The following is a 25,009-nucleotide window of genomic DNA, read 5'->3' on the forward strand; positions in this document are numbered from 1 at the left end:
ATCTTTATATTAACTTCATTGGAGCCATTTCATTCATCAATAATGCCTGCCTTCTAGAGCTCAAACTAGAAAAGAATAAAAGCCAAAGGTATGGGGGCGAAGGTATTATATACTAAATATCATTTAGAGAAATGAGGACATTAGTAAGCATGTGGAGTCGCAGAAAATTTTGTTTTTCTAAGTTATATTTTGAATTGTCTTCATTTTTTCCAGCAAGCAGCTTTTTTTTCTCACATTAATTCTCAGCATTGGTTTTACTGTTCTTACTTTTTAGCATTCATTGATATTAGAGTAGGTCATCATAACACTTGCTTCTACCTTTGTTAGTAATTACAGAATGGAGGTTTTTGGACTCTTATTTGGAAAATTCAAGGACCAAGAGTCATTGACTGTGTACTGTTTAGTCATGGAAGTGAAATCTGTTGCTCTGGAGATAGCTTGTTGTTCAAAACCTTTGCCATCGATTCTAGTAAAACTACATTTAGACTCGATGCCATGATTCTTTAGGTGTTTAGTGTTCTGCTAAAGGGACTTTGAGTAACAATAGAAGGGTTGCCCTAACGATTATTCTGAGTTTTCATTGAACTAGATAAAAAATGTAATTTGATTCTTGAAACATTGAGTTACTCTAATATCTGCCTCTTAAAAGTCAGAGGCCAATCTTAATACTTTCTGCTGTATTTCTTCATATATTTTTCTAGATTACTATCTTATTCTGGTTTTACTATTGTTCTAAACATTAAGTTGAGCTTTCCTGTAGAAAAGAAAATTGCTGTGTACAAAACCCCTTTTTTTTTTTAAACCCTAGTTTTTTGATTAGTGTGTAAGGCTCTAGATTGTTATCCTCTCACTCTGTCTTGCTGTTAGATATGTCAGTTGATGAAGGAGTTTGGAAAGTTAACCGTTCCAAGGATTCTGCCCCAAATTATGGTGAAATTCAATGTAACCCATTGTTCTTTCTGTTCTGGATTTACATCACTGCAATAACAGTAATTCCTAAATAACTTGTTTATTTGATGAGTATTTTTTTCCTAATTATGGTGGTTTCAATTCCAAAAGGCTCAAAGTATTTTAAGGCCTATGTATAGTAAGTACAGAATTGTTGTTACAAGGCAAAATTCAGAGAAGTAAATTGGAGTGTGCAATGGCTATCCATATGGAAGGAGGAGGAAATTTTGGCTAAGAATCTAAGTAAAACTCTAGAACTTACAAAAAGTGATGTATGATACTGAAAAGAGCCATCGGGATCCAATTTAATAAGTTATTCTGTCTGCCTTCACCTCTCCTTGAGTGTATGTACAGATAATTGATCAAACCCATTCAGTTTTCTCTGGAAGCATAAGGAGTTGAGATTTGAACCAATTGTTCTTTGGACTTTAGGGAATTACAGTCCTTTAGCTGAGCATCCAGATTCAGCATTTTTTTAGATTGCTTAAACTATCAACAGCATTTATGAAAGTGGTCAGACTGGTCAGAAATTAATATAAAAATATGAAATTCTGTCCTCTGCTGCTTTTTTAAATTGCATAGAAAGACATGACTGCACTTACTACTTGGCTCTAATTGAAAATGAGGTTTTTGGAAAAACAAATTTGAGATTCTCCTTTTTATCTCTTACCTCTTGAAAGCTGTTTGTGATTCTGTATTTGTTCAGCTTAGGCTGTGACTATTTGAATAAAGAAACTAAGTTTCCATATTGTATTGTTATAGAATACTTGTCAAGAAGAAAGTGCTTTGTAATTTTTCCTTTCTGACTTTAATGCATGGTTTTGTAAAGTGTCTTCGTAAGTTATAAAATCCTAGGATATGCAAGAGAAGATAGTTTGTCTTGGTTAATGAATACTAGGAAGAGTTCTGTAAATAATTCTATTCTTAAATAAAAATCATCCTCACAGAACAGACTATATGTACATCTGACACAACTTCTGTGAAGTTTTTGTATCTGTGGAGTGCCCCTTTTAAAAACAAATTTGTGAACTCTTCTAATTAATATTAATTTTAAAAGAATTTTGGGTTAACCTTCTGAAAAAGTCTTAGTACTACTTAGCTGTAATTCAGGAGAAAGTTAGGGTAAGGATTGAAGTTGTTCATAGTAATTAGTAGTTGTCGTTGAGGAAAAATTTCATCGTTCAGAGACATTCTGTTTTATTCTTATGGGATAAGCAAATTGTGATTTCTTTTTTTTCCACATTTGTTGTTTTGATTGTATTTAATCGTACTCTAAATTGTGGGGTTTTATTGCCAGCAGTCCCCCAGCAAGATCTCTTCATGGTGTTTTTCTTCCCACATCAAAGGTATTCACAACTGCACGTGCAGAATTCTAGCCTGACTACTTACATGTGTGGTTTTAAAGCTCTGTAAATAGAGATACCTGAAAGATTTAAACTTGCTGTGCTCAGTGTATACACTTACATTCCTTATGAATGCTTAGGGTGGAAAATAAACCAAGCTTTCCACGCTGTTCTTGAACGGAACTTGATTATCTGAAATTACTGTTCAGAAATGCTAATACCTGCACTTTGGTGTTAATTTTCAATGAATGAACACATCCTCAACAGGAAGTACCCATCAAAAACTGGAAGAGAAATAGACAGTTATAGTATGACAGGAGTGCAGTAGTTGGTATAGAACAATATCAGCTTACTTTGCATATATAATTAAGTCCTGTAGTACCCTGAAGGTTTAGGGTGGACTGCAGACCATTGGGAGTAGCAAACAGCAGAGTTCTGTATAGTCACACTCCTAGGGTTCTCTTTGGCTTCTTCCTTGTCTAACCAGAGATTTGTAAACAGTTTAGTGTTTGTGTGGAATTGCATGAATATGTGTCTATGCAGTTACAGATAATATGAAATCCCTCTAATATTCTGGTTTTGATGCATATTGGAAGCTATTATGCCAATAGGTGTTCAGGATATTAAAATTCGTATTTAACCTGTACAGCTACAGAACAGTATTGGAGAAGAAAATGTTGCTCGAATGGGTATATAGTACTTCAGTGAACAAATCAAAATGGAGTGCCTACACTGTTCTACCATGAATGAGGCAAATCAGAATACAGATTTTTTTTCTTCCCCCCTTATTTAATATGAATTACAAGTAATGTGCAGTATTATAGGTGATGGCACTGTTGGTATCATTGTCTGGTGTTACCTAAGTTATAATTTTCATTGCCAAACTGCAACTGTTTTGGTTGAAATTTTGCATTCTAGATGTCTGCCTTTGGATGACTTCTTTTGGAAAATTTCAATCAAAATGGTTCAAATATTCCCAAGACTGAAGCTATTGGAAAGACACTATTCAATGTTAGTTTTCTAGAGACCTTTGAAAGTCTATAACTGTATAACATTTGAGCAGAGCAACTGTGATATATGAACATAGAAGGGGGCTAATAAGGACTGTATAGATAATCTTAATTCTTGGAGTTCCCATGTTCTGAATGCTTATTTTATGATCTTGTTGCCATGTGGGTGTACAGCAGTTTACACTATGTGATTTGTTTCATTTTGCTTTAGATTATTGGTTGCCAAGTCAGAAGAGAGCCACTGGAGTCTACTGAACGGTATACTCGTTGGATGAATAATCTGACAGAAGAACAACTTCTTACACAGGTATTCTTGTTTCAGCTGTGACTGAATTCACAGGAGAAAAATAGAGCAAGATGGATTTTTTCAGTCATTAGCAATACTTCATAACTTACTAAGGTTATCAGATTCTTATATTTAAAGGCTAGTCTTTTCAATAAGAGACAAGTTTATGGTGGATGGGATCATTGTGTAATGATGACTTCACACTGAGTGAGAATGAAGCTTTCAACTTCAGTTGAAAGTTTTGGGGCCAGTCTTGTTTAATATCTTTATCAACGATCTGGATGAGGGAAATTGAGTGCACCCTCAGTAGTTTGCAGATGACACCAAATTGGGTGTGAATGTCGATCTGCTCGAGCATAGGATGGGCCTGCAGAGGGATCTGGACAGGCTGGATTGATGGGCTGAGGCTAACTGTATGAGGTTCAACAAGGCCAAGTGCCAGGTCCTGCACTTCGGTCACAACAACCCCATGCAACGCTACAGGCTTGGCGAAGAGTGGCTGGAAAGCTGCCCGGCTGAAAAGGACCTGGGGGTGTTGGTTGACAGCCGGCTGAACATGAGCCAGCAGTGTGCTCAGGTGGCCAAGAAGGCCAACAGCATCCTGGCTTGTATCAGGAACAGTGTGGCCAGCAGGAGCAGGGAGGTGATTGTCCCCCTGTACTCGGCACTGGTGAGGCTGCACCTGGAATACTGTGTCCAGTTTTGGGCCCCTCAATACAAGAAAGACATTGAGTTGCTGGAGCATGTCCGGAGAAGGGCAGCGAAGCTGATGAAGGGTCTGGAGCACAGGCCTTATGAGGAGCGGCTGAGGGAACTGGGATTGTTCAGCCTGGAGAAGAGGAGGCTGAGGGGAGACCTTATCGCTCTCTACAACTACCTGAAAGGAGGTAGTAGTGAGGTGGGTGTTGGTCTCTTCTCCCAAGTAGTTAGCGATAGGATGAGAGGAAATGGCCTCAAGGCCTCTAAACCTCAGGGGAGGTTTAGATTGGATATTAGGAAAAATTTCTTCATGGAAAGGGTAGTCAAGCATTGGAACAGGCTGCCCAGAGAGATGGTGGAGTCACCATCCCTGGAAGTGTTCAAAAAATGGGTAGATGTGGTACTTTGGAACATGGTTTAGTGGGCATGGTGGTGTTGGTTTGACGGTTGGACTGATGATCTTAGAGGTCCTTTCCAATCTTAATGATTCCTAGGTTTTTACTTTTGTTATAAATAATCCAGCCACCAAGCCAGGAAACATGAAATTACTACTCTACCCTGAATTGGTTTAGTGGTGGACTTGGTAGTGTTAGGTTAATGGTTGGACTTGATGATCTTAAAGGTCTTTTCCAACCTAAATGATTCTATGATTCTGTAATTCAGGTTCGGAGTGAGCCTTACATTTCTCACTGCGGTCTCTGGTTAAATGCATATGCTGTCATGTTCTAATAATTAGGTTAGGGTTTTCTTTTGAAAAGGTGCGTTTAAATACAAAAGGAAAAAAAAAATCTTTCTTGAGAATGATTTCCCTCCCCCGCCAAGGTTAAGTACTGACCACTTCTGTATCTGTTTAAGTTTTGCTAGAGATCATTTTAAAATAGCAGGTCTTCAGGCATTACTCATTGGGCTCATTATACATGTTTGTAAGTAAGATGCATCTTGTGCAACTGAAGATGACAGTTTTGGCATAAAGAAAAGTTGTTTCGTTAGGCAGGCAGCCAATACTGAACTAAAAGAGACTTTGGCAAAAACAAGTTAAACTGTGGAAGAAATCAATCCAGCTTGTGAAGGAATGTGTGTACTGAGTATTATAAGAAATCTAATGGATGGTTAGCAGAAAACATCCCAGCAGGCATTAAGATGCAAGTATTTGGGGTTGGGTTTTGTGATGCTATGGTAGGAAGACATTTGCTTTTGATTTTCCTGGATTTAAGTGGCTGAAAAGATTAACATACCCTTGTTTGTTAGACTATGTTGGAAACTGTGTTGTGTTCCCCATTATCCTAACCCCCAAAGACATAGGCTCTGGTATAGTCATTGTAACACAAGAAGTCATCTATTTGATTTAAAATCAGCAGTGGTGTTATGGTTCCCTATAATTCACCAAGTGAAAGTAGTTACAGAAAAAGTTACCCATGGAATATTTGGGTTTGCCTTTGAGTATGGCATTAGAAAAAAAGTTATAGACTTAAAACAGTGAATTTATCTGACAGCAACATCTGGATCACTGTGTTGTTGAAGAGAAAGAAAAACTTGAGGATGTAAAAAGTTGTCCTACACAATCTGAAGTGTTTCATCCAAGTGGTCACTGGATGGGGTCTTTAATGAATTAAGCTGGAAATTAAAAGAAGTATCCTAATTCTGAGACTATTTAAGGGTGCGTATGCAAAAAGAAAGCTCATTTTAAGATGGGGATGTATGTCTTCTGGAAGAGATTATTTAATATAGTAGAATGCAAATACAGTGACCTGGGAAGTCCCTTGCAATGTGATGTGCCTGCAAATATCTCTTAAAGCCTTAATCAAGCAGCATGTGTAATCCATTATTTTTAACGTGTGATTTAGATTCACACATTTTACAAATAGATGAGGAATTTTGGAAAATGTTTTGGGTTTGGAACTAGAAGGCTGTGTATCAGAACTTGTGCTACTTGTCCATGAGTTTAACAAGATGAGATTTATAGAATCACACTATTGTTGTGTTCCTAATTATTTTTTTCTTACTTGTTAACTGTTCTCTACCAAATTTAACGTAGAAATGGAAATTCCTTAAAGACACTAGGTTTCTGAAAATTCTGTGGAAGTATGAAGCTAGGATAGATTGTGCTGCACCAGCTGCAGTTCATATGTTGTTGAGCACCCCAGAATGCATTTGGACAGAGATTTTAGGTGCCCAATCATAAGATAAGCTTCAGCTGTGACACCAGTCAGTAGGAAGCTTGGCTTTCCTGACTCTGGTGCTAAAAGAACTGCTTGATTTCCAGAGCAGTGCATGTCACCATGTGGCACCTCTTCTGCCTCAGTATCCATTCTTCTAATCAGAAATTCAGATAGGGAAGTAATTATTTTGCTTTTCCTTGACTTATAAAACTATGGGGAGGAGGAGGAACTGGGAGTGAAAACCATCTCAGCTGTTCCCTAATAATCAGGATATGAATCAATTATGTAAGGTTAGGCCTGATTTGTCCCACTTCCCTGCCCCCAGTACACCTTGCATTTTATTTTGGATGTGTTTTTTCAAACTCTCTTCAGTAAATAAGCCCCAGGAAAACTATAATGATGGGCCTTTGCTAATGGATTTGTAGAATCTCTGGGAGGAGCAGACCTTCAGGGAATTCAGGAAAATTGGCTTTAATTTACAGCATATTGTCTCCAGCAGTTTCCTGTAGTGAAAGAATGTTCAGCTTTTTTTAGCTGTCTTTGTCCTCAGTGCCCAGCTTTTTTTCCAGTTACTTCTGTTGCATTTCTGTATCATGTACATGCAAATTATTTGTGCTGTAAATTGGGAAACCAACCAATTAAAAAAAAAAAAATAGCCAATTGTCAAGATCGTGTATTCCCCTATCATAATATTCATGTTATTGATCAAATAATATCCTATAGCATTTGATTGCTTTACTAGACAGTGACTAAAGTCCAGTTTGAAAGAGGTGGGTGGTAGCAGATGTTTTGTTAGGTGGTTGGATGGCTTCATATGCCTCAGTGCTGGCTGCTGGTTTTATATCACTTGAGTCAATACCAGATTTTTGGATCAAATCTCCATCCCCTGTCCTCATGCTGAGAAGATCATTCAATACAAAATGCTTCTAGTATTTTAACTTTTCTTTTCCCTTAGCCATGGCCTCTTGATGGTTACTCATCCATTAAATGTTTCTCTAAACAATTATACTGTAACATTCCAAAGATACTTTATGGTATGCGTGAAATTTCAGAATATATACCCCAGAGAGTGTGGGAGGAGTAAGAGAGTACAAAGAGAGCATAATAATCAGAAAACTACTTTTTAAAAAAATTAATATTTGCTTGTTTAAGGTTGTCTTCTGTATAAATGATGAGTGATTAAAACACACTTATAGGTATATTAATATAAGCCTTAAAATACATGTATATGTGTTCTGGTAGATTTGCTATCTTTCTGGCCAATAGTGGGGGAAAAAAAAAAATCATTATAATTGTTCAGTAAGTGCAGAGCACAGTGACAGGTACAGGAAGAAAACAAGCAAACAAATTAAGAGAACTGACTGTTTTGATGTTGGAGTAAGTGAAAAAATGTAGATTAAAACTAATCCTACAGGATATGTGAGTCCGAATTGTGCTTGAAATGTGATTGAAGTTTTATCATGTAGCCCTTCTTGTACACTGGAAATTTTACTGTATTGTGTAAGTAAAAATGTCTGAATGGCTTTAATGTTGGATTAATTACACAAATATTTATACAAGTAGTTTTTAAGGATTGTTGCTGACTGTAACACAGCTGAGTTCATATCCATGTGTGTTAAATCACTACTTTAGGTTAGTTTAGTCTCACAGGCTGTGAAGTATTATTTTCAGCCTGAAGCATAATTCCATCTGACCTACCATTTTTTCCTACCCAAAGACAAGACACTTCTCTGCTTTCACATGGTTGTTCACTTAGAAAGCAGATGGCAAGCTTAGAGTGATATGTGAGGAGGCTCTTGCAAAAAGGAGTGGGCTCTATGGTTGATAAGACTGGACTGTCCTAATTTAGAAAAATAATGGTCTGAAGAAAACATGATGGTTCTGTATGCCTGTTGTGCACCGTAATGTGTCTGTATTGCTTCCTGATACATACTGTGCTTTGCAGATTATCTCAGAGCTCTTTGTGTTGGATAAATCTGGAAGCTTTCACAGGAGATTTGTAGTTCTTACCAATAATCTGTCTGGACCACCTCATAGAAGAACATTAATTAACATGTTAGAGTTTCATAACATATACTTTTCTGTGCTGTTACAGGTGCCTGCTAAATTTAGCTAATAGGCTTAAAAGCTGTGCTTCTCTACTTACTAAGTCTTCCCTGTATTAGAGTTTAATTAATATTTGATAAAAGTTCATGCTACAAATCAGCATTTACTACAGATAGTCAGTTTGGGAATAGATCCAGCATTTTGGTTGAGTCAAGCCTGCAGCTTGTTCTGAAGGCAAGAAGGGTCTGATAACATGGCTGGTTCATTTCCATAAATTTGGTACACTCAATATTGCATCGTCATCATGTATCTCAACAGGCAAGTTCTTACTGGTAAAAAGCTGGTAGGAGTAGGTTGCAGGTCGGATGAATTTTCCATGTGGGCCGCAGATCGAATATCTCTGGCTTAGAGTGTCTCTTTTGTCTGCTTACAGACCAGAAGATTCCAACTTTTGTAAGTGCTAGGGTTGGTTGTCGGTGTGTCAGAACTGAAATAATAATTGAGGTGGTAAGGCAAAAACTGGACAGAGGGTAAGACTTTCTGACTTAAAAATGAATAAAACATGAAAAGGATGGTTGATATCCCCCCCTGCCTCCCTCTATCTTTGCCACTATTATGGCTCACTTGTATTTGTTGTCTTTCGATAAAAAGATACTCAACGCTTTCCTCAGCTTTTTTGTCACTGCTTCCTGTTCCTTCACCCATGTTATCTAAAAATGTGTCATTAATAGCGAAGTCCTGATGTTTTTCTATGGAGCAAAAGAACCAAAGTCATGAACCGGTTAATTACAGTAGATTCTACTAGTTTGTATGGGATTAAGCATATACCATATAAGAAAAAACCCAACTGGCTGCTTCCTTTTGTGGTTGATCCTTTTTCTCCTCTGGAGGAGAATGAAACAAACATTTCACAAGCTAGTCAATGTTTATATTTATGTTTGAAAATGCATGTCAAAGGAGTTCATGGAGTTCTAGAAAGTTTAATGAGAAGTGGCTTACCCACATCTGTGAACTCCAAGCACAATTAGAACTTCCTAGTGAGGCTTTATGTAAAGGCATCTCAGGGTCAAATATTTTTGAACTTAGAAACAGGTTTGTAGTAGTTCAGAAACGTATACAGATTTTGCTTTATGTGTTAGCAATTTTGCATGAGTTTAAAGGTATACCATAGAGGAAAGAGCATTAAATAACTTGGCTTTTTCCTTTTTATATTTTGTTTGATAATTTACATGCTTAAACAAGGCTCGAGTGTGGTTCATAATACATAGTAATATTTAAATGGAACAGAAACATTATAATATAGTATAAAAGCAACTTGGGAGTAGAATAAGTTTGGCTTTATTCCAAAAAGTTCTTGATACATACAGTGTTACTGGATGATGGATACTTGTATGGCAGAAAAAGCATGATAAGATTTTGATGGACCTTGAAATTAAGCAGGTAGAAAACAGTTTATCTCTGATTCGGGCTATGATTTGTTCCAGTTGATGATCTTTTCTTGTATTTTAAGTAATTAATCATACCAATATGGAATGCAACATGTCTGCATCCTAAAAAACATTTTTCGTAAGACATTTGATGTTAAGAGATGGACAGGTAATGCCAAGTGTAAAGGAAAACTGTCAAGGATTAAACTTTCAGAAATGCATCATCTGTTTTCCAAACTATTATTGACATTTATGTCTCCTCAATACTTAGGAAAATTACTTTGAAAAATAGGGCAAGAAGTTAAAATAAAATCAGGATGTGGTTATTAATATAGGACTGCAATTAGGGACATGGATGGAACCAGCTAATAACTTCCAGTTTCTGAATGCTCCATTTATTCTTGTTTGATCCTCCATATTCATCCTGTTGATATGCTAGCTTACAAATAAACAGCCTTTAAGCTTCACTTTGGGCTTCTCTCTCATTGCCTTTTATAGCTTAAGGAAACTTTACTTTTGTCTAACAGATGAGGGACAAAAACCAGTTTTTGTTTTAAAATAATAGGTGAGATGTTAAAGTAGCTGTAACTTTTTTTTTCTTTCAAAACAAAAAGCCTACTCCAAATACAAGTTTCCAGCTAATTTAGTGATGTTTATTTTTCAGTTGGTCCTCCATATGTGAGAGCACAGAGCAGATACACCCTTAACTTCCTGTAATTTTCTTTCTTTGATTTTGAAAACAAAGTGCTGATTCCACAAAAAAAGGAAATATTTTTACTGTGGCTTTTAGTGTAATAAAAATTATTGAATTCAAATGTATTTTTACTGCAGTGCAGCTCCCTATCACAGCCTTCTATATGGGAAAAATAATTTTTTTGTCTCTTGCAACTGGACACTGAACAGTTTTTCACCATTTAAAAACTGTGTATGAGCACGAGTTAAGTGCATTCTATTTATTATTGGCAAATAACTTCCTTTTTTGGTCTCAGCTTTTAGTGATAAAAGTACTGGGCCAGATTTTCAGGAGAGCTCAGTAATTTCCATAGTAATTGGAGAGGCTCAGTGTTTGAGTATGAAAGCATCATGTCCCGTACTGGATAGTAGGTCTAAAGACCAATTTGGTCTATTGCAGTCAAGATTTTGTTTCTTAATATTTTTTTATACTGACCTCACCCTGCCATGTTTGACATTTGTCTCTACAGTAGTTCTTGCTTGTCTGATTTTTTTGACTAGTTAAGGAAGCTGAATTTTAAAATATTTACATCCACCATATCCTCTCATAAGTATTAACAGTATATGTTATACTGTTACATTTCAGGCTTTTTTTTTTTCCTCCTTCTTGCGTTGTAAAGACCACAGATTCTGGTCCAGTCTAACAGCTTTTGAGTATAACGATCCAGATTTAATGATTAATTCAGGTTTGTTTCTTTTTTTTTTTTCTTATGCAAGTGTGACAGACTGGGACATGGGATTTTTATTCTGTTTGTACAGCCTTGGCCAAATGGATTGTGATTAGAAGTTCTTGAGCTGAAGTTATGCAAATAAAAAAAATAATAGTGAGCTTCTCAGAACGTTAGCTTGGATCAGCTGTAGCTGTGAACAGTGTGTCCTTTTTCATAAAGAATAGATAATTGTCTATTCATTTATTCCAGTTACATGATCTTAAGGATGATTAGCATATCTAGTTCCTCTAGAAGTAGTGCTTGTGTATGCAGCTTGCATTTTGAGAACTAGAATGATCACATGTAAAGGAGGTGGAGTAGGCATGTGCTTTGTGGTTAGCAGAGGGATAGCCAAGCCCTGGCCCAAACGGAAATCTGAGCGGTTGCAATGCATGGGGTGTATAAGAAGGAAGGAAATGGTCTTGCATCTGGCTTCTAGTGTAACTGTTGGTCCTTTGCCACCTCTGTGGATGAGTTGGTTTCTATGATGTGGGTGGATTTAACCTTTTGCATCACTTGCAATGACTGCAAGTCATTGCCATTGCCATTTCCCGCAGCGCAGGAAAAGGCAGCAGAGGAGAAATGTAAACCCAGCAGTTTTATACCCTGCATTTTGCAAACATAATACTTGAGTGAAATTGAAAATTCTGATGCTGCTGGTAAACAAAGTATGATGGCTTAGTAGTTGCTGCAAATTCTAGTGTTTTTTTTTTTGGAGCTACTGAAACAGAAAAAGCAAATGTTACCAGACTTTTTTTTTTTACTAGACAAACTTGAAGTATTTTCCAGGATTTTCCATTCATTTATGCTTTTGAACTTAGTGTTGAATTTATTGGAGTAGATATTAAGCACACCTGTCAACACGGTATTCAGGAAGTTTGTACAATAAAAGGAATTATTATTTTCAGGCATATAATTTTTTAGCATGCCAGAAGGACTATATTTATTTTGGCTAATTCTTTGCTTACGTGTACCCTAATGTCAGAATGAAATAAATATAGTAATGAACATACTAATCTCAGGATTATGTGATTTTATAAAGTGGTAAAGACAAATTAAGACAAGCCCTTGCTGTTAAAAGAATGGTTCAAATTTTACTTAAAATACTGTTTTAACCTTTATCACTTTGGAGGGTTTATTCTGCCACTAAAGACAAAATAAGTGTGCTGTCTATAATTTAGCTTGTTAAGCTTGTAGAAAGTTTATTGTTTTATCTGTTGATTAGGGATTTGATGCCAGAATATACTACTAAAAGCCCTTATGTGGGTTCACTTGTATAAAAATTATTTGTATCAGCATAGCTCATAGTTACATCTTAATTACCTACAACTTTTATGCAAATACAGCCTCATCTCTACTAGAGAGCTGCACTGCTGTGATTACACTAAAATATGTACAAGTGTCTGTAGCATAGCCGTTTCTTACATTAAAATGTTTATGCCTTCTGTAGCCTCTTGGATTGATGCTATAGTGCAAGAGCTTTGAACTGATGTAATGTATTCCTAATGTTTGTTCATCTTCCTTTTACTCTCTATATCTAGGTCATCTCCTACTGTATAACAAGTATATAACAAGACAAAATAATGTGATTGGTGGGAGTTCAGATCCTAAGCAGTGACTCTTAAGATGCACATCCTTTTTTGTTTGTTTGTTGTTTTTTAACATCGTTTTTTAAATCAGACTGCAGTATGTTGTACAAATGCTCTTTCCACAGCCACAAACAGCCTTCTGCACTAGATTTACTTGGTGTCCCTCTGGTCTGATTTTTGCCTCATCTAATGTTGACGTTCTTTATTCTCTTCTCCATCTGTCACTCTGTCCTTTTTAACCACCAGTAGAATTGTGAATTCTCTAGAGCAAACGTTGTGTTCATGTTCTTTGTTAAAAGCTAGTAAAATAGGGTCTGTTTGTGCTTAATATCACATAGTAGTGATACTGACTTTTTTATACACATTAAATTTATTTTGAACATACATGCCAGACTTTTATTTGTCTGAAACCCATCTGTTTGACTTTGTGTAGTTTTGGGGAACTTTTGGACTGTATGGCCAGGTCTCATACTGTATGTTTTCTTTTGTGTATCCTAAAGCTTTTTGCTGTTTTCCCCTGCAAACTTTTGGAATTGGTTGTTATGGCTGTGACAGCATTCAGCAGCTTTCACTTTCCCACTTCATTTTCAGTTTCATTTCTTCCCCCAAAGAATTTTATCTTTCCCTGATGCTTCACAAAAGAGCCACAAGTTCACCACATACTTAATTGCCCATTCATTTTGCAAGGAGCAAATTGCTTAGTAGTTTCTAATAAAGGAATTTAAATGTAACCACCATGAATGCAAGAAAGTAGCAGATTAATAATCATCTTCATATTCAGGAGAAAACAGTGCTGTATCCATGAAACACTCTATCTATTGAGTCAAAGTCTCAGGGAAAGGAGGTAAGTTGGTCATGAGGGTGGCAATTGCATTTAAACAGGCTTTAATGTTTCTGAGAGAAACCAGACTCTACAAGTCTACAGACCTCTGCTAAGCAGTGCTAAATTAAATGCACTCATACACTTTGACACGCTTCATTTAGAGCACTGCCAGGCCAGAAAGGTAATACTGAACCCAAGCTAGCAAGAAGCAATCTTACTGTCACAGCATTTACATCTGGGAAATTGCAGGGAAATTCTCAACTTTATTATAATAGAAGCAAGAAAGAGAGACGAAGAAGTCATTGCAGTGGTGAATATGGTGTACGCTTCAGCAAGACACTAAAAGGACCGTGTTTAGCTTTATGCTTATCATTGTTCTTTTCCTTCTGTGTATTTCCTGGGTATTTAAACTAAAGGAGAAAGGATTTCTTTTTTCCTAGTTTTGTCCCATATGCAGCCAACAGTCTACCTTTGCTATGCTCAGGAGTCAGTCAAGAAAGCCTTGTCACGTTATGTTCCAGTCCTGGAAAACTGTCTGAGGATTATACTGGCAAGTACTCACTCCCCTTGTGATTTGTTCTTTAATTATTTCTGTTTCCACTCTTCCGCCTGTGCTACTCATGAAGAGTAGCATCACTAATGAGTGCTGCAGACAGGCCAATAGCAATGCATCTATGCATTGCTGTTTTTCTTCTCTTCCTTCTTAGACAGGCATGGTGACAGTCTAAAATTGTAGTGTGGCCATGTCCCTAGAGTTTTATCATATCTTTCATATTCTCACACTTCTATAAAAATAGATAAATATATAAATAAATCTGTGATTGTGAAATGAAAATAAATTAGAAACTGGTAGATTCAAATGCTTGACAGTCTTAGAACCCCTGATGGCTTGCTTGAAAGAGAAGGAAAGTTGAGTTTTCAACTGATGGTGCTGCTGTTCTGTTCTCAGATGTGTTCTTCTTTTATCTGGAACTCAAGTCATATTGAATGTGTCTATTGGTATATCTGCATCCTTACTTCTTCAGGAGTAAGATGTTTGAATTGAGGTTCGCTGTACTTGGCATGAATCAAGCCATCAGAGGAATCACAGCTACATCTCATGGAGGTAGCTACTACAGAGCTAGTGGACTGTTGCTCCATTTACCTACAATATTTGACAATGATGTATTATCTCAACTGCAAACATTTATTCAGCCACCTGATCTTAGAAGGTAACAGTCAGCAACATTTGCTTTTCCTGCCTACCCTGAACTCCATTTTAGTGGCATCTTTCAGAAGAATGTACATCTTAACTATGAGCAAAACAGGCTCTCTCTTAATCTCGGTGTCAGATTACAGTTGTTTAAAAAGAAAAAAACCAAAACCAACAACCTTTGGAGTCAGTAGGAGAGATTTTTTTTTTTGTGTGTGTGTCATAAAATTATTCATAGATCTGCAGAGCAGATGTTGACAATTACAAAGAGAACAGAGGCCGGTCTGTGGTCAGCCAGCAAGCTTCATTTCACGTGGGTAGATCAAGGCTCAAGGCAGCAACTATTTCCTGTCAGCACACTGGGCGTCAGCGATAGCAGTTTTTGTGGGCTACAGCCCAGTTAAATTATACAAAGTCACTTTTGTGAGGCCCTGGTTCTGTCTAGTAGCTGAAAGAATAATCATAGTACAAGACTCAGTGTTCTGTTTTGTGAGATCTGTGTCTATTGATTACAAAATTGTGGGTTAAAAAATTTTCTTGGATTTTGTGTTTCATTGCTAGATGTTTGCCTCCTCATTTTAGAAAGTGTAGAACAGCTGACCCTTTCATTTACTGCAGTAACTGCCAGTGTGTTGTTTCACATTTTAATTGTTTTAGCTTGAACCATATTTAAAGCACAATCCCCCCAAAATTTTAATGTATTTTTATTCAAGAACTTAAATGGGTAGCTATTTCCTGCAAATGAAAAGTGTAGAATTGTTATCCTTTTACCTTCAGAGCAGTTTTCTTTAAAATTCTCATGGTTGCAGGTGACCTGGGGCATCTCCTCTGTTGACAGTGCTGCTTGGCATGCTAGTATAAATAGGCATTTCCTAGTAGTTAAAAGAATTTTAACTATAGCTCATTTTATCTCAAGCCGAATGGGGTTGTTGAAGTAATGATGATGATGCCATGTCCAATGAATTCCCATTTTCCTCTTTGTTGGTAGAGCTGTATAAATAACTATGTATTAGCGAGGGAAAATGAATAAAATTTTCTTCTGCAAATAAAAAATTCTGATCTTCAAGTTTAACAGGTATAGGTAGTGATGGAGGAAGCATCCCTTGCCCTTTTGGAGGGAAGAGGAGAATGAACAAAAATACAGCTTAGTGGAAGGAGAAGAAAATTTGTAGGCCTGGTTGCTATTTAGAATCGGAAAGATGGTTTCTCGAATTGGAAGTGGAAAAAATTTTCTGGTGTTCTGCCATATTTGAAATTCATTCTTTCATGGCTTTAATAGTAAAGCCATGGCCATGGAATGTGAGCATGTTAATGTCAAGTTCTAATGACTGGGTCTGACACCTGGTGGTTTGTACAATAGCGAATGCTACTAGAGTAGCACACAAATAGAGTGTTGATTAAATGACAAAAGCAAAGCATTAAAGTATTTCTTAAATGGCTGAAACAGTGTCTGTACTAAATACATGGTTTTTTATTCAGAAACAAGAAATTATTTTCTGTCAGACGGAGGACAGCATGCATTTCACTGTTTAGTGAGAAAAGGGTCCCTGTGATAAGAATCTACCATGTTCTGTGTGTGACTCAAATCTTAGTTTGCTTGGGCTTTATTTCATCAAGTAGGTAACGTGAATAATTTTAGAATAAAGAGGAAGGAAGAAATTACATGCCTCAGTAGCAAGCATGTTTTCTCTAGTACTTTAGTTTCAAGTTCTGTATTAAGGATAGGTGAAGTCCAAAGTCTCCTTTTATAGTAGGATGCCAGGTGCAAGCAGCTAGACATAGAACACAATTCAACTTTCTCTTTAGTGAAAATTATAACGTAGCTTGACTCTTAATGGCACACTGCTGTTGCTGTAGCAGGGCTTGTGCTAATTTGTTAGGAATAGAGCATAAGCTAATAGGAATCAAACATATGCTAATACATATAAATTTTTAGCATGAAAGAGGCCAATGCATCCGCTATGTGAATGGCAGTGCTGTACAGCCACAAGGCTGCAGCTGGGTCACATACCAGTGAAGGAGAACCTCGCTGATCAGCACAAGCTAGGGCAGTAACATTCGTCCTGTAAAGGCAGGACAATTACGTATTAATAATGACAGTTTCCTGTAACTCTGCTGTATAAATATGAAGATATCTGTGCCAGACCACATATTTAGAATGTGTCACACTGAGGTATTTACCTGCAAATTAACTGAAAATTGTCCATTGTTTCATATGGATAAGGTATAGTCAAATGTTAGGCCAAATCATGTAATGTAGTACCTGATTCAAAGAAGGGTAAATGTTTGGTGAATATGGAAATTAAGGTAGTATTTAGTTACAAATGTGCTGAAAATGGTAGCTGTTACTTTTTTTTTTTAATATAGCATGAATTATGAGATTGCAATATCATCTAGTCTGTCTAGATTAATTTCTAAGGTGTGCCATATAGAATACTATATTGATGGGCAGTAGTAACATGGGGGAGGTGGGGATATTAACAAAGGGAAGTTGGAGGGGATTGGGTTTTGTTTTTCTGCTAAACCAGGAAGCAAACCATTGGAGAGCTTAAAAGTAGGGACCACAGTTTTTTAATCCAGGCTGCTGAACTTTTTTGATTGATAGAAATTTTTTGACTTGCACTTAACACATATATTTGAGTATGCCCATTTAGCTGGGGTCAGCTTTCTTTGAATTATATAATTGTGATTTGGAATCTCAGAATAGTAAACTAAACGCCATATTCTTTTCCCCCGACATCTCAGATCTGTTACAATTGGTAAACTAAGTGACAGTCTTGATACATATATTTTGCAATACAGATGGTGCATTTACAAGTATTAAAAATACTGAATGAAGGCAAATGCTTGTTACGTAGCTTCATTTGTGCCAGCCCAGAAGTCTTAAAGATTCTGAAAATAAATGTATTTGCATACAATGCTGAGAACTTCAGCAAAAGGACTGTTAAGGTGGTAGGACTGCTGGTTATTGCTTTACATGATTAGGTTTAAAGTTTCTAGGAAGAGAAAGAGAATCTGGTTTTTGGGGCAGGGGGTGCTTCTGGTTTGTTGAAGGGGGGCCTAGTATTGGTTAGTTGGGAGGGGAGCATTGTTTTCGTTTTTAATATGGACTCGATGTATATTTGCTGGTCAAGTCAGAAGCTTTCCAAAGTTACAAGTAAAATGACAAGCTAAAATAGTTACCTGATTTTGCAGGAAGACATACTGATGTTCCGACTTTGTGACACTGGGGCTTTTTATTGTTGTTTGTAGAGCTTTTGATGAATAGCCTGAAGTGTAATCTTTTTTCAGTTTTGACCTTTTACCAGAGAGCTCTATAAACACAAATAATAAATTTTACAAGGAAATAAACTTCTTTCTAAAACAATTACATATTTCTACTAATGCTTCACATGTTCTGGAGGTTGTTTAAATTTCTATTCAGTATTTGCTTGATATATTTGGTTAATTTTTTTCCCGCTAACTTTGACCATTGTAGAAATGTTACCTGTCACCAACATCAGCAAATGAAAAATGTTTCATAGTAATATTTTTACTGTCTGTTTATAATGATAAACAGGAGGTTGTAGTGAGGTGGGTGTTAGTCTCTTCTCCCAAGTAGTTAGCGATAGGACGAGAGGAAATGGGCTTAAGCTGCGCCAGGGGAGGTTTAGGTTGGAAATTAGGAAAAATTTCTTTACGGAAAGGGTGTTCAAGCATTGGAACAGGCTGCCCAGAGAGGTGGTGGAGTCACCATCCCTGGAAGTGTTCAAAAAACGGGTAGACGTGGCACTTCAGGACATGGTTTCGTCTAGTCTACCCTTGATTGGCTTAGAGTGGACTTGGTAGTGTAGGTTAATGGTTGGACTGGATGATCTTAAAGGTCTTTTCCAACCTAAATGATTCTATGATTCTATAATAGAAATACCAGGTTTTGGCTTCTACATATGCTTTTATAACTTTTGTTGAACATCTTTTTAAAGCAGAAAGATGTTTGTACATTGCATAAGTGAAAACTCAACATCTGCTTCACTGACTATGCATAATCATGCATGAGCAATTGGCAAAGAAAAGTAGCTTATCTACCTTCTGCAAAAACAGACCCTTATTCAGGAATATTTTCCGTAATTGTCTTCTAAAATGTATTTGCATTACGCCTGTCTGAGATACTTTACCAAGGAATTATGCCACTGATCCTCTCATAAACTATAATAATTATCATCTGAGAAAATCAGAATATTAACAAGACTATGCTACAGGTAGGTAGTTCTTTGAGAGATAGACCAATGTAATTTTATCAGAATCGGAGTTTTAAGAGAGTTGTACAGACAAGTCTGAAAACACTGCCGAAGAATATTTAGTCATTATTTCAGCTTCCTGTAGCTCTGAAAGGCATGAACTACCTCATTAATCTTAGTGCAGAGCTTTGTGGGGGGAGGGAGGATGGGGGAATCGTTCTAACAATACTTGAAAAAAATCTTCCACTTCTGCTAAAAGCAAAGATGTTGTGGCCTTAGCTATAATCATGAATAGGCTGCAGAATTGTCTTAACATGCTATGTTGGGCAAATGTGTATTTTTACTGGCATAAAATGGTGTTAAATATTTACTCTTATTTCAGGGCTTCTAATTGTCAGGAGTTTACAAATAATGAGAGCTCTGGATTATATATGTGTCCAGATACAGCGTGTGTATGCAAATCATGTGCCATCTTACTGTGTTTTTTACATACACATCAACTGTTTTAAGTTTGTGTATGTTTTGACCAGAACTTTGTTGCTGTTCATTGTGTTTAGGAAAAACGTTTGTTCTTAATGTTTTTGGGCACTGCTACAGGGCTAGCACTTATTATGTATTGTAGTATTGTGAAAATTCAAACATTTTTTTTACTTTTAGAAGAGAAAATAGGTAAATGTCACTTTTATACCTTATTTTTGTAATTTATCTCAAGAACTGCTACTTGTGCTTTGCTGTTATTCTTTCCTGCTTTAGCAGGTTTGAAGCTTCTGAATCTGATCTTTTAATGGGTATGTGTAGATTTTTGTGCGCATTTGTATGTCCACAGCTGGTAGAAAATGAGAGAGTATGTGCCTGTGAAAGATGACAGATTGCCAAATAAGCCTACCAAACTGAGGTCTGGAAAAAACAAGAATGTCCAAGCAGGCTACAGGTTTATCAAAGAGGAAGAAAGCAAGCCAATTTGAGTGCTTTGCACAGCTGTTTCAGCTAAGATATTTCAGTGGTATGATACTATATAATAATTTGATGCCAAAAGTAATACATAAACATTTTTTTTTTAATTTTGAATCAGTGGCATACATGAAATTGGTTTCATATGGTCAAAAGCTTCTGCATTTCAAAACAAACTAACCAGAAGTTTGGCTCATCTTGCATTTGTAAAATACTGCAGCTAAGTAACAACTACATTTTCTGAATCATCCAGTGAACATGAGACTTCTCTGATCATAAATCAGAACTGACACTTTTCTGCCTTTCTAACTGCAAGAAGTTTTTTTTTTTATTTGCTAACATTGTACGTAATAAAAATCTTACTTCAAATTGAAGGGTGATGCTTCGATTCTGTCACAAATTAAATAGTCATACTAAGTGAAAACGTATTTTCTTAGGCATAGGTAAGCATTCATATTACCGTGCCTGTAGGTCTCTAGTTCTTGATTTCCATCATCAGAAAAGTATAAGGAACATTCAGTAACATACAGGATGCTCATACTCCAGTGACCTGGATGTGAGTACTGCAGTTCATGTGTTTGGAGGTATCTAATGAGAAGAAGAATGCATTCACTAGGTAAAAGTGCAACAGCTGTGAATCATCTGTATTCTGTTACGGAAGAAGTGAGAACCTGAATTGAAGGAAGATTTTGTTTGTTTTTGCACAAAACCGTTTTAAATCTTTCTCTCCAATCCCAATTGCATTTATTTAGCTAGTTATCCTTAGATTGATAAATAATTATTTTGGCTGCCAGCCCCTCTTAAAGCCCTTCAGATTATCTCTCATTAGAAGTCAGTAAAAACAAAGGGTCGATTTTAAAGTAGGATCCTGTTTTGTCCTTGTTAATGTCACTTGACATTAAGTGCGCGTAAGTAGCTGACCTTCACACCTACCTATATAAACAACTTAGGTAATATGCACTGCTTTTGCACATATAATGCCACTGGACTTTAGTCCTTTGATACCCAGAGATATCCTGCTATTGTTCAGTCCCCTTCATTTTCTTGACATGCAGGCCTCTGCTGCTCCTCTTTTTCTTTAACATTTGCAGTCCATTTTGTCTCTTGTTTTTCTTCCTCTAGCAGACGATTTCTTTGTATCCCCTGGGTTCATCCACTTTTCCTCTGCATCAACCACCCTCCCTGCCACAATTCTCTGCTCCATCAATAAAGGCATAATTTGGAATACAGATAGACAGCAAAATGCCTCTTTTTCCTTCGCCTTTGATTGTTTTCGGTCAGAAAAGAATAGTTTTAAACCTATATACTTCTACCTTTCTCATGAAACATGAATGGCTTTCCCCCTTTCACCCCGACAGCTTTTTTTAATGCAGTTGCAAGGTCCAGCAATCTTTTTGCTGAACTCAGCGTGTTGTTTCAAATCTAACACACAAGTGCTCTCCACAGACACACAGAGCATTCTTAGATGCTTGCTGTGAAACCCTCAGAGCATATCACAATTTAATAGAATGGCTTGCTATGTCCAGTGGACAGCGAGACTGCTAGATGCCAGGAATAGCATAAGAGATGCTGTGCATGTGGTGTGGTTTGTTTTTTGTTTTTTTCTTTCCAGAGAATCAGTAGAAAGGAAGGGATTGGGAAGCTTACTGAGGACTGTAGTTTTGAAAGTTGTCTTGAGAGATATGGGAGGAAAGAATCTGAAATGAGAGAAGGGAGTTCAGGAAAGGTAATTTGTATGCAAAAGACCGAGAGGAGAAGGCAAAATTAACAATACTGGTTTGTCTACCTTGGAAACTGAAATTGCCAAATCTTTTCCAATCTCTTGCGTGTTTGTTTTTCATGGCTTAGTGCGAATTTTGTGAACCGTCAAAAGAGCTATATTAGCCCGCAGAAATTGGTTGTAATGGTAAAAAAAAAATTGATAAAAAATGTCAATTATTGTTGGAACAAAATAACAAACCGTGTGACTGTTTCTGGATTATCTTCCTGCTCTTGCTTAATAAGTCTGACACTAAAACTGCTGTTCTGTCCTTTGTGAATTGAAGCATGAAGATTCAGTGAGTGTGTTTGGGCATGAGCTGCTTACATGTTTGGATCAAAGGGACTGGTGTATGAAAGACTCGGTGACTTACTGTCACTATGGCAGTTTGTGTATGAAGGCAGCTTGGAATTCTGTATACGCAACATTGTTATTAACTTATTGACATTGAACAAGGGATTTTTCTTTTTCTTTTTTAGTCTGAACCAAAGCTTTGTGAGTTTCGATGGCATTTTTTATGAATGTAAACATACTAAGATAAGGTTATTTGGTGCTTTGCCTGCTTTTTAGGCTTTTCTTCCTTTAAGCTACAAATTAGTGGTCTCTGTCCTTACTGCAGAATCAGTCTTTGACTAATATCGTGGAAGAACTGGGGTTTTTTTGTTTGTGTTTTAAAGCATGCATTTTAGGAGCTAGTATATTTATACAAGACACATAAAATTACCACACAGCTTAGAAGCCAGTAGGTTTAGGTTTTATTTGATATTTTCTTTGCTGACAAGGCAGTTGTAGCAATATGATTGTATTTTGTATGTTAGACATTTTAGGAAGTGTTATCTTATTGCTTGCTAATTTATTCTTAATTTAAACAGGCGGTAGCGTCTTTAAGGTAAGCATTTAAAGAGAGACATGCTTGCTTTTTTGCATCTTTTAGATCCACTACAGGATTGAGTATAAAGCAGTTCTTTTTGTACATCAAAATCAAAGAAAATGCATAATGCTACACAGATGTAGCAATTCTGTCAATTGTTTGAGAGAATTTTAGAGAAGACCTTCCACAATTGAAGGTGGTCATGATATGACAGCAGCTAAAAGTGCTTATTTCCCGGGTGTTATGTTGTCAAAAAGTGATGCTTTGATTATTTGATTTATTTAATAGGATGGGGTTTTAAAAACCTACCAAAAAAAATCTAGTATTGACTAAGTAGATGGAGAAAGACAAAGAGTTCTTGAGGTTGTATTGCAAACAAGCACGTGCTTCATAAGTAAGAGTCCAACAAATTCAACATATAGCAGAGAACTTTTAAAAAAAAAAAAAACCAAAAAAAACCCCCACCCTAATTTTGCTAGAAAAACCAAGTAGCCCCATCACCTACTGCTGCAACAGAATTCCACTCTGCTGTTCCTTTCCACCTGCTATGAAAATGCACCATGCTATGTTTTGGAGAAAAAGACCTGTTCCACTTCACTCAGTCGGATGCCACACTTAACAGAGGTTTTAGAAGGTTTTTCATCAGAAATGTATTTAAGCTAATTGTTTTTTCTCACAGATTAGGGTTCTAGTTTCATTTAAGTCGGTGTCTGTATTTCCACAAACTTGGCGGCACCCTGATTTTACCTCTAGCCTTCTTACCACCAACCTCATCACATGCCATGAGAGGTTACAATTACACTTGTTTAAGAAAAAAAAAAAAGGGGGAAAAAAAAAAATTATGATTTGTATAGAGCCAAGATACATTCTGTTGATTGCTTGTGGTCTTTAGAGAACCGTACACAGTTCAGGGTATTTCTGGGTCAGTGATTTTTCTATTTTGATGGTGGAGGTGTATAGACATATGCTTCAGTGCTTTTATATTGTGTTTCCTTCTGTTTCCTTATAAGCCTTTGAGAAAGAAGCTGAGGGATGTTTGGATAGAAGGCTGGAACTTTTATGTGGAGTTGACATAGTTAGGGCACTATAATAATGACTGTTGATAGACAACTCCCTGAAAAGGAAATGAAAATGATGTTTCTAAAACGGCACAATGTGTATTTCTAGAAGAATTAAGTGAGAGGCAGTGTGCAAGAAGATGAGGTAGCCACAGGCAAATGTGCTTCTCTTTTTGTCACTGGGCTTTTCTGTCGTGTCTACTATCTTTAAGCAGTAATGGCAAAATGAGATGATGTTTATATTTTTCTGCCTCTTCATGGTGGGGAATTATGGGTGAATACCAGTTTGTACTGTGCATGTTGTGTTTGGCTCTTTGAAGTTTCGTTTAAAGTGTGTCATTTCTAGGCATTTTATTGAAGCAGATTTTTTTGGTGAGAGCAGTTGTCACAGTATCCTGAGATGCTTGTAGTGCTCTCACTCTGTTCTTTTCCCCTGTGATGCCCTGCAAATTCTTTTCTCTGTTTCTGGCTTTTGATTTTATTTTTCTTTAATTTTCTCACAGAAGACATTAGGAGGAGGGAGTAACATATGATCCATTTGTCAACAAGTTTGTTCCTCTTCAGATACATAATTTTTGAAAGCGTAGAAATTCTAATTTAAATAAACCTTAATGCAAGAAAGAGTTAAAAATGAGGAAAAATATGACTGGAAGACCTGAACTCGAATAAATAAAAAGCCCATGAAATTTTTCAGATGTAATTGAATCAGATTGCAAGATGTGAGAAAGTAGCCACTATGAACTAAGGCTGTCAGTTGCTGGGAGAGATTTTGTTATAGAAGAATAACCTAGGAGGATATAAAGAAAAAGCAGACCTGAAAGTGCAGATGTAGTAAAAGAAAAACTAAATTTCCAATGAGTTGATAATCCAAATCAACATAAAACTTTTGAGGATGTAGTAAGAACCTTTTTTACCAAGAGGAAGTTACACCTCATCACAAAAAATAAAATTCAGCCATGCAAATGTGCCCAAAGGAAACGTGTCTGTGCTAGGAAAGGTGGCACAGATAATGTACATTGCTCTCAAACAATTTGATATGCCCAGCAAATGAAAAATGATAAATGGGTTCTGGTTTTTTTATTTAGAAAAGTAGAAGTATTGGAAAAGGTATAAAATCTTGAATGTAAAAGCTGTATTTGATTTTTATGGTTTACAGCTTCTAAAAGTGACAGCATATCACTATTTGATT

At 36.6% G+C, this 25,009-nt stretch overlaps 1 protein-coding gene across 1 annotated transcript in view; it reads left to right on the top strand.

The window, feature by feature from the left end:
• QTGAL (queuosine-tRNA galactosyltransferase) overlaps window positions 1-25,009 on the top strand; it is a 134,509-nt gene that overhangs the window by 35,850 nt on the left and 73,650 nt on the right. Inside the window, exon 7 of the mRNA XM_075720028.1 lies at window positions 3,513-3,608. Within this exon, the coding sequence (XP_075576143.1) occupies window positions 3,513-3,608 (96 nt within the window). The remainder of the gene's footprint in view (window positions 1-3,512; window positions 3,609-25,009) is intronic.

The sequence above is a fragment of the Pelecanus crispus genome, chromosome 12, assembly GCF_030463565.1.
Source record: "Pelecanus crispus isolate bPelCri1 chromosome 12, bPelCri1.pri, whole genome shotgun sequence".
Classification (NCBI taxonomy): domain Eukaryota; kingdom Metazoa; phylum Chordata; class Aves; order Pelecaniformes; family Pelecanidae; genus Pelecanus; species Pelecanus crispus.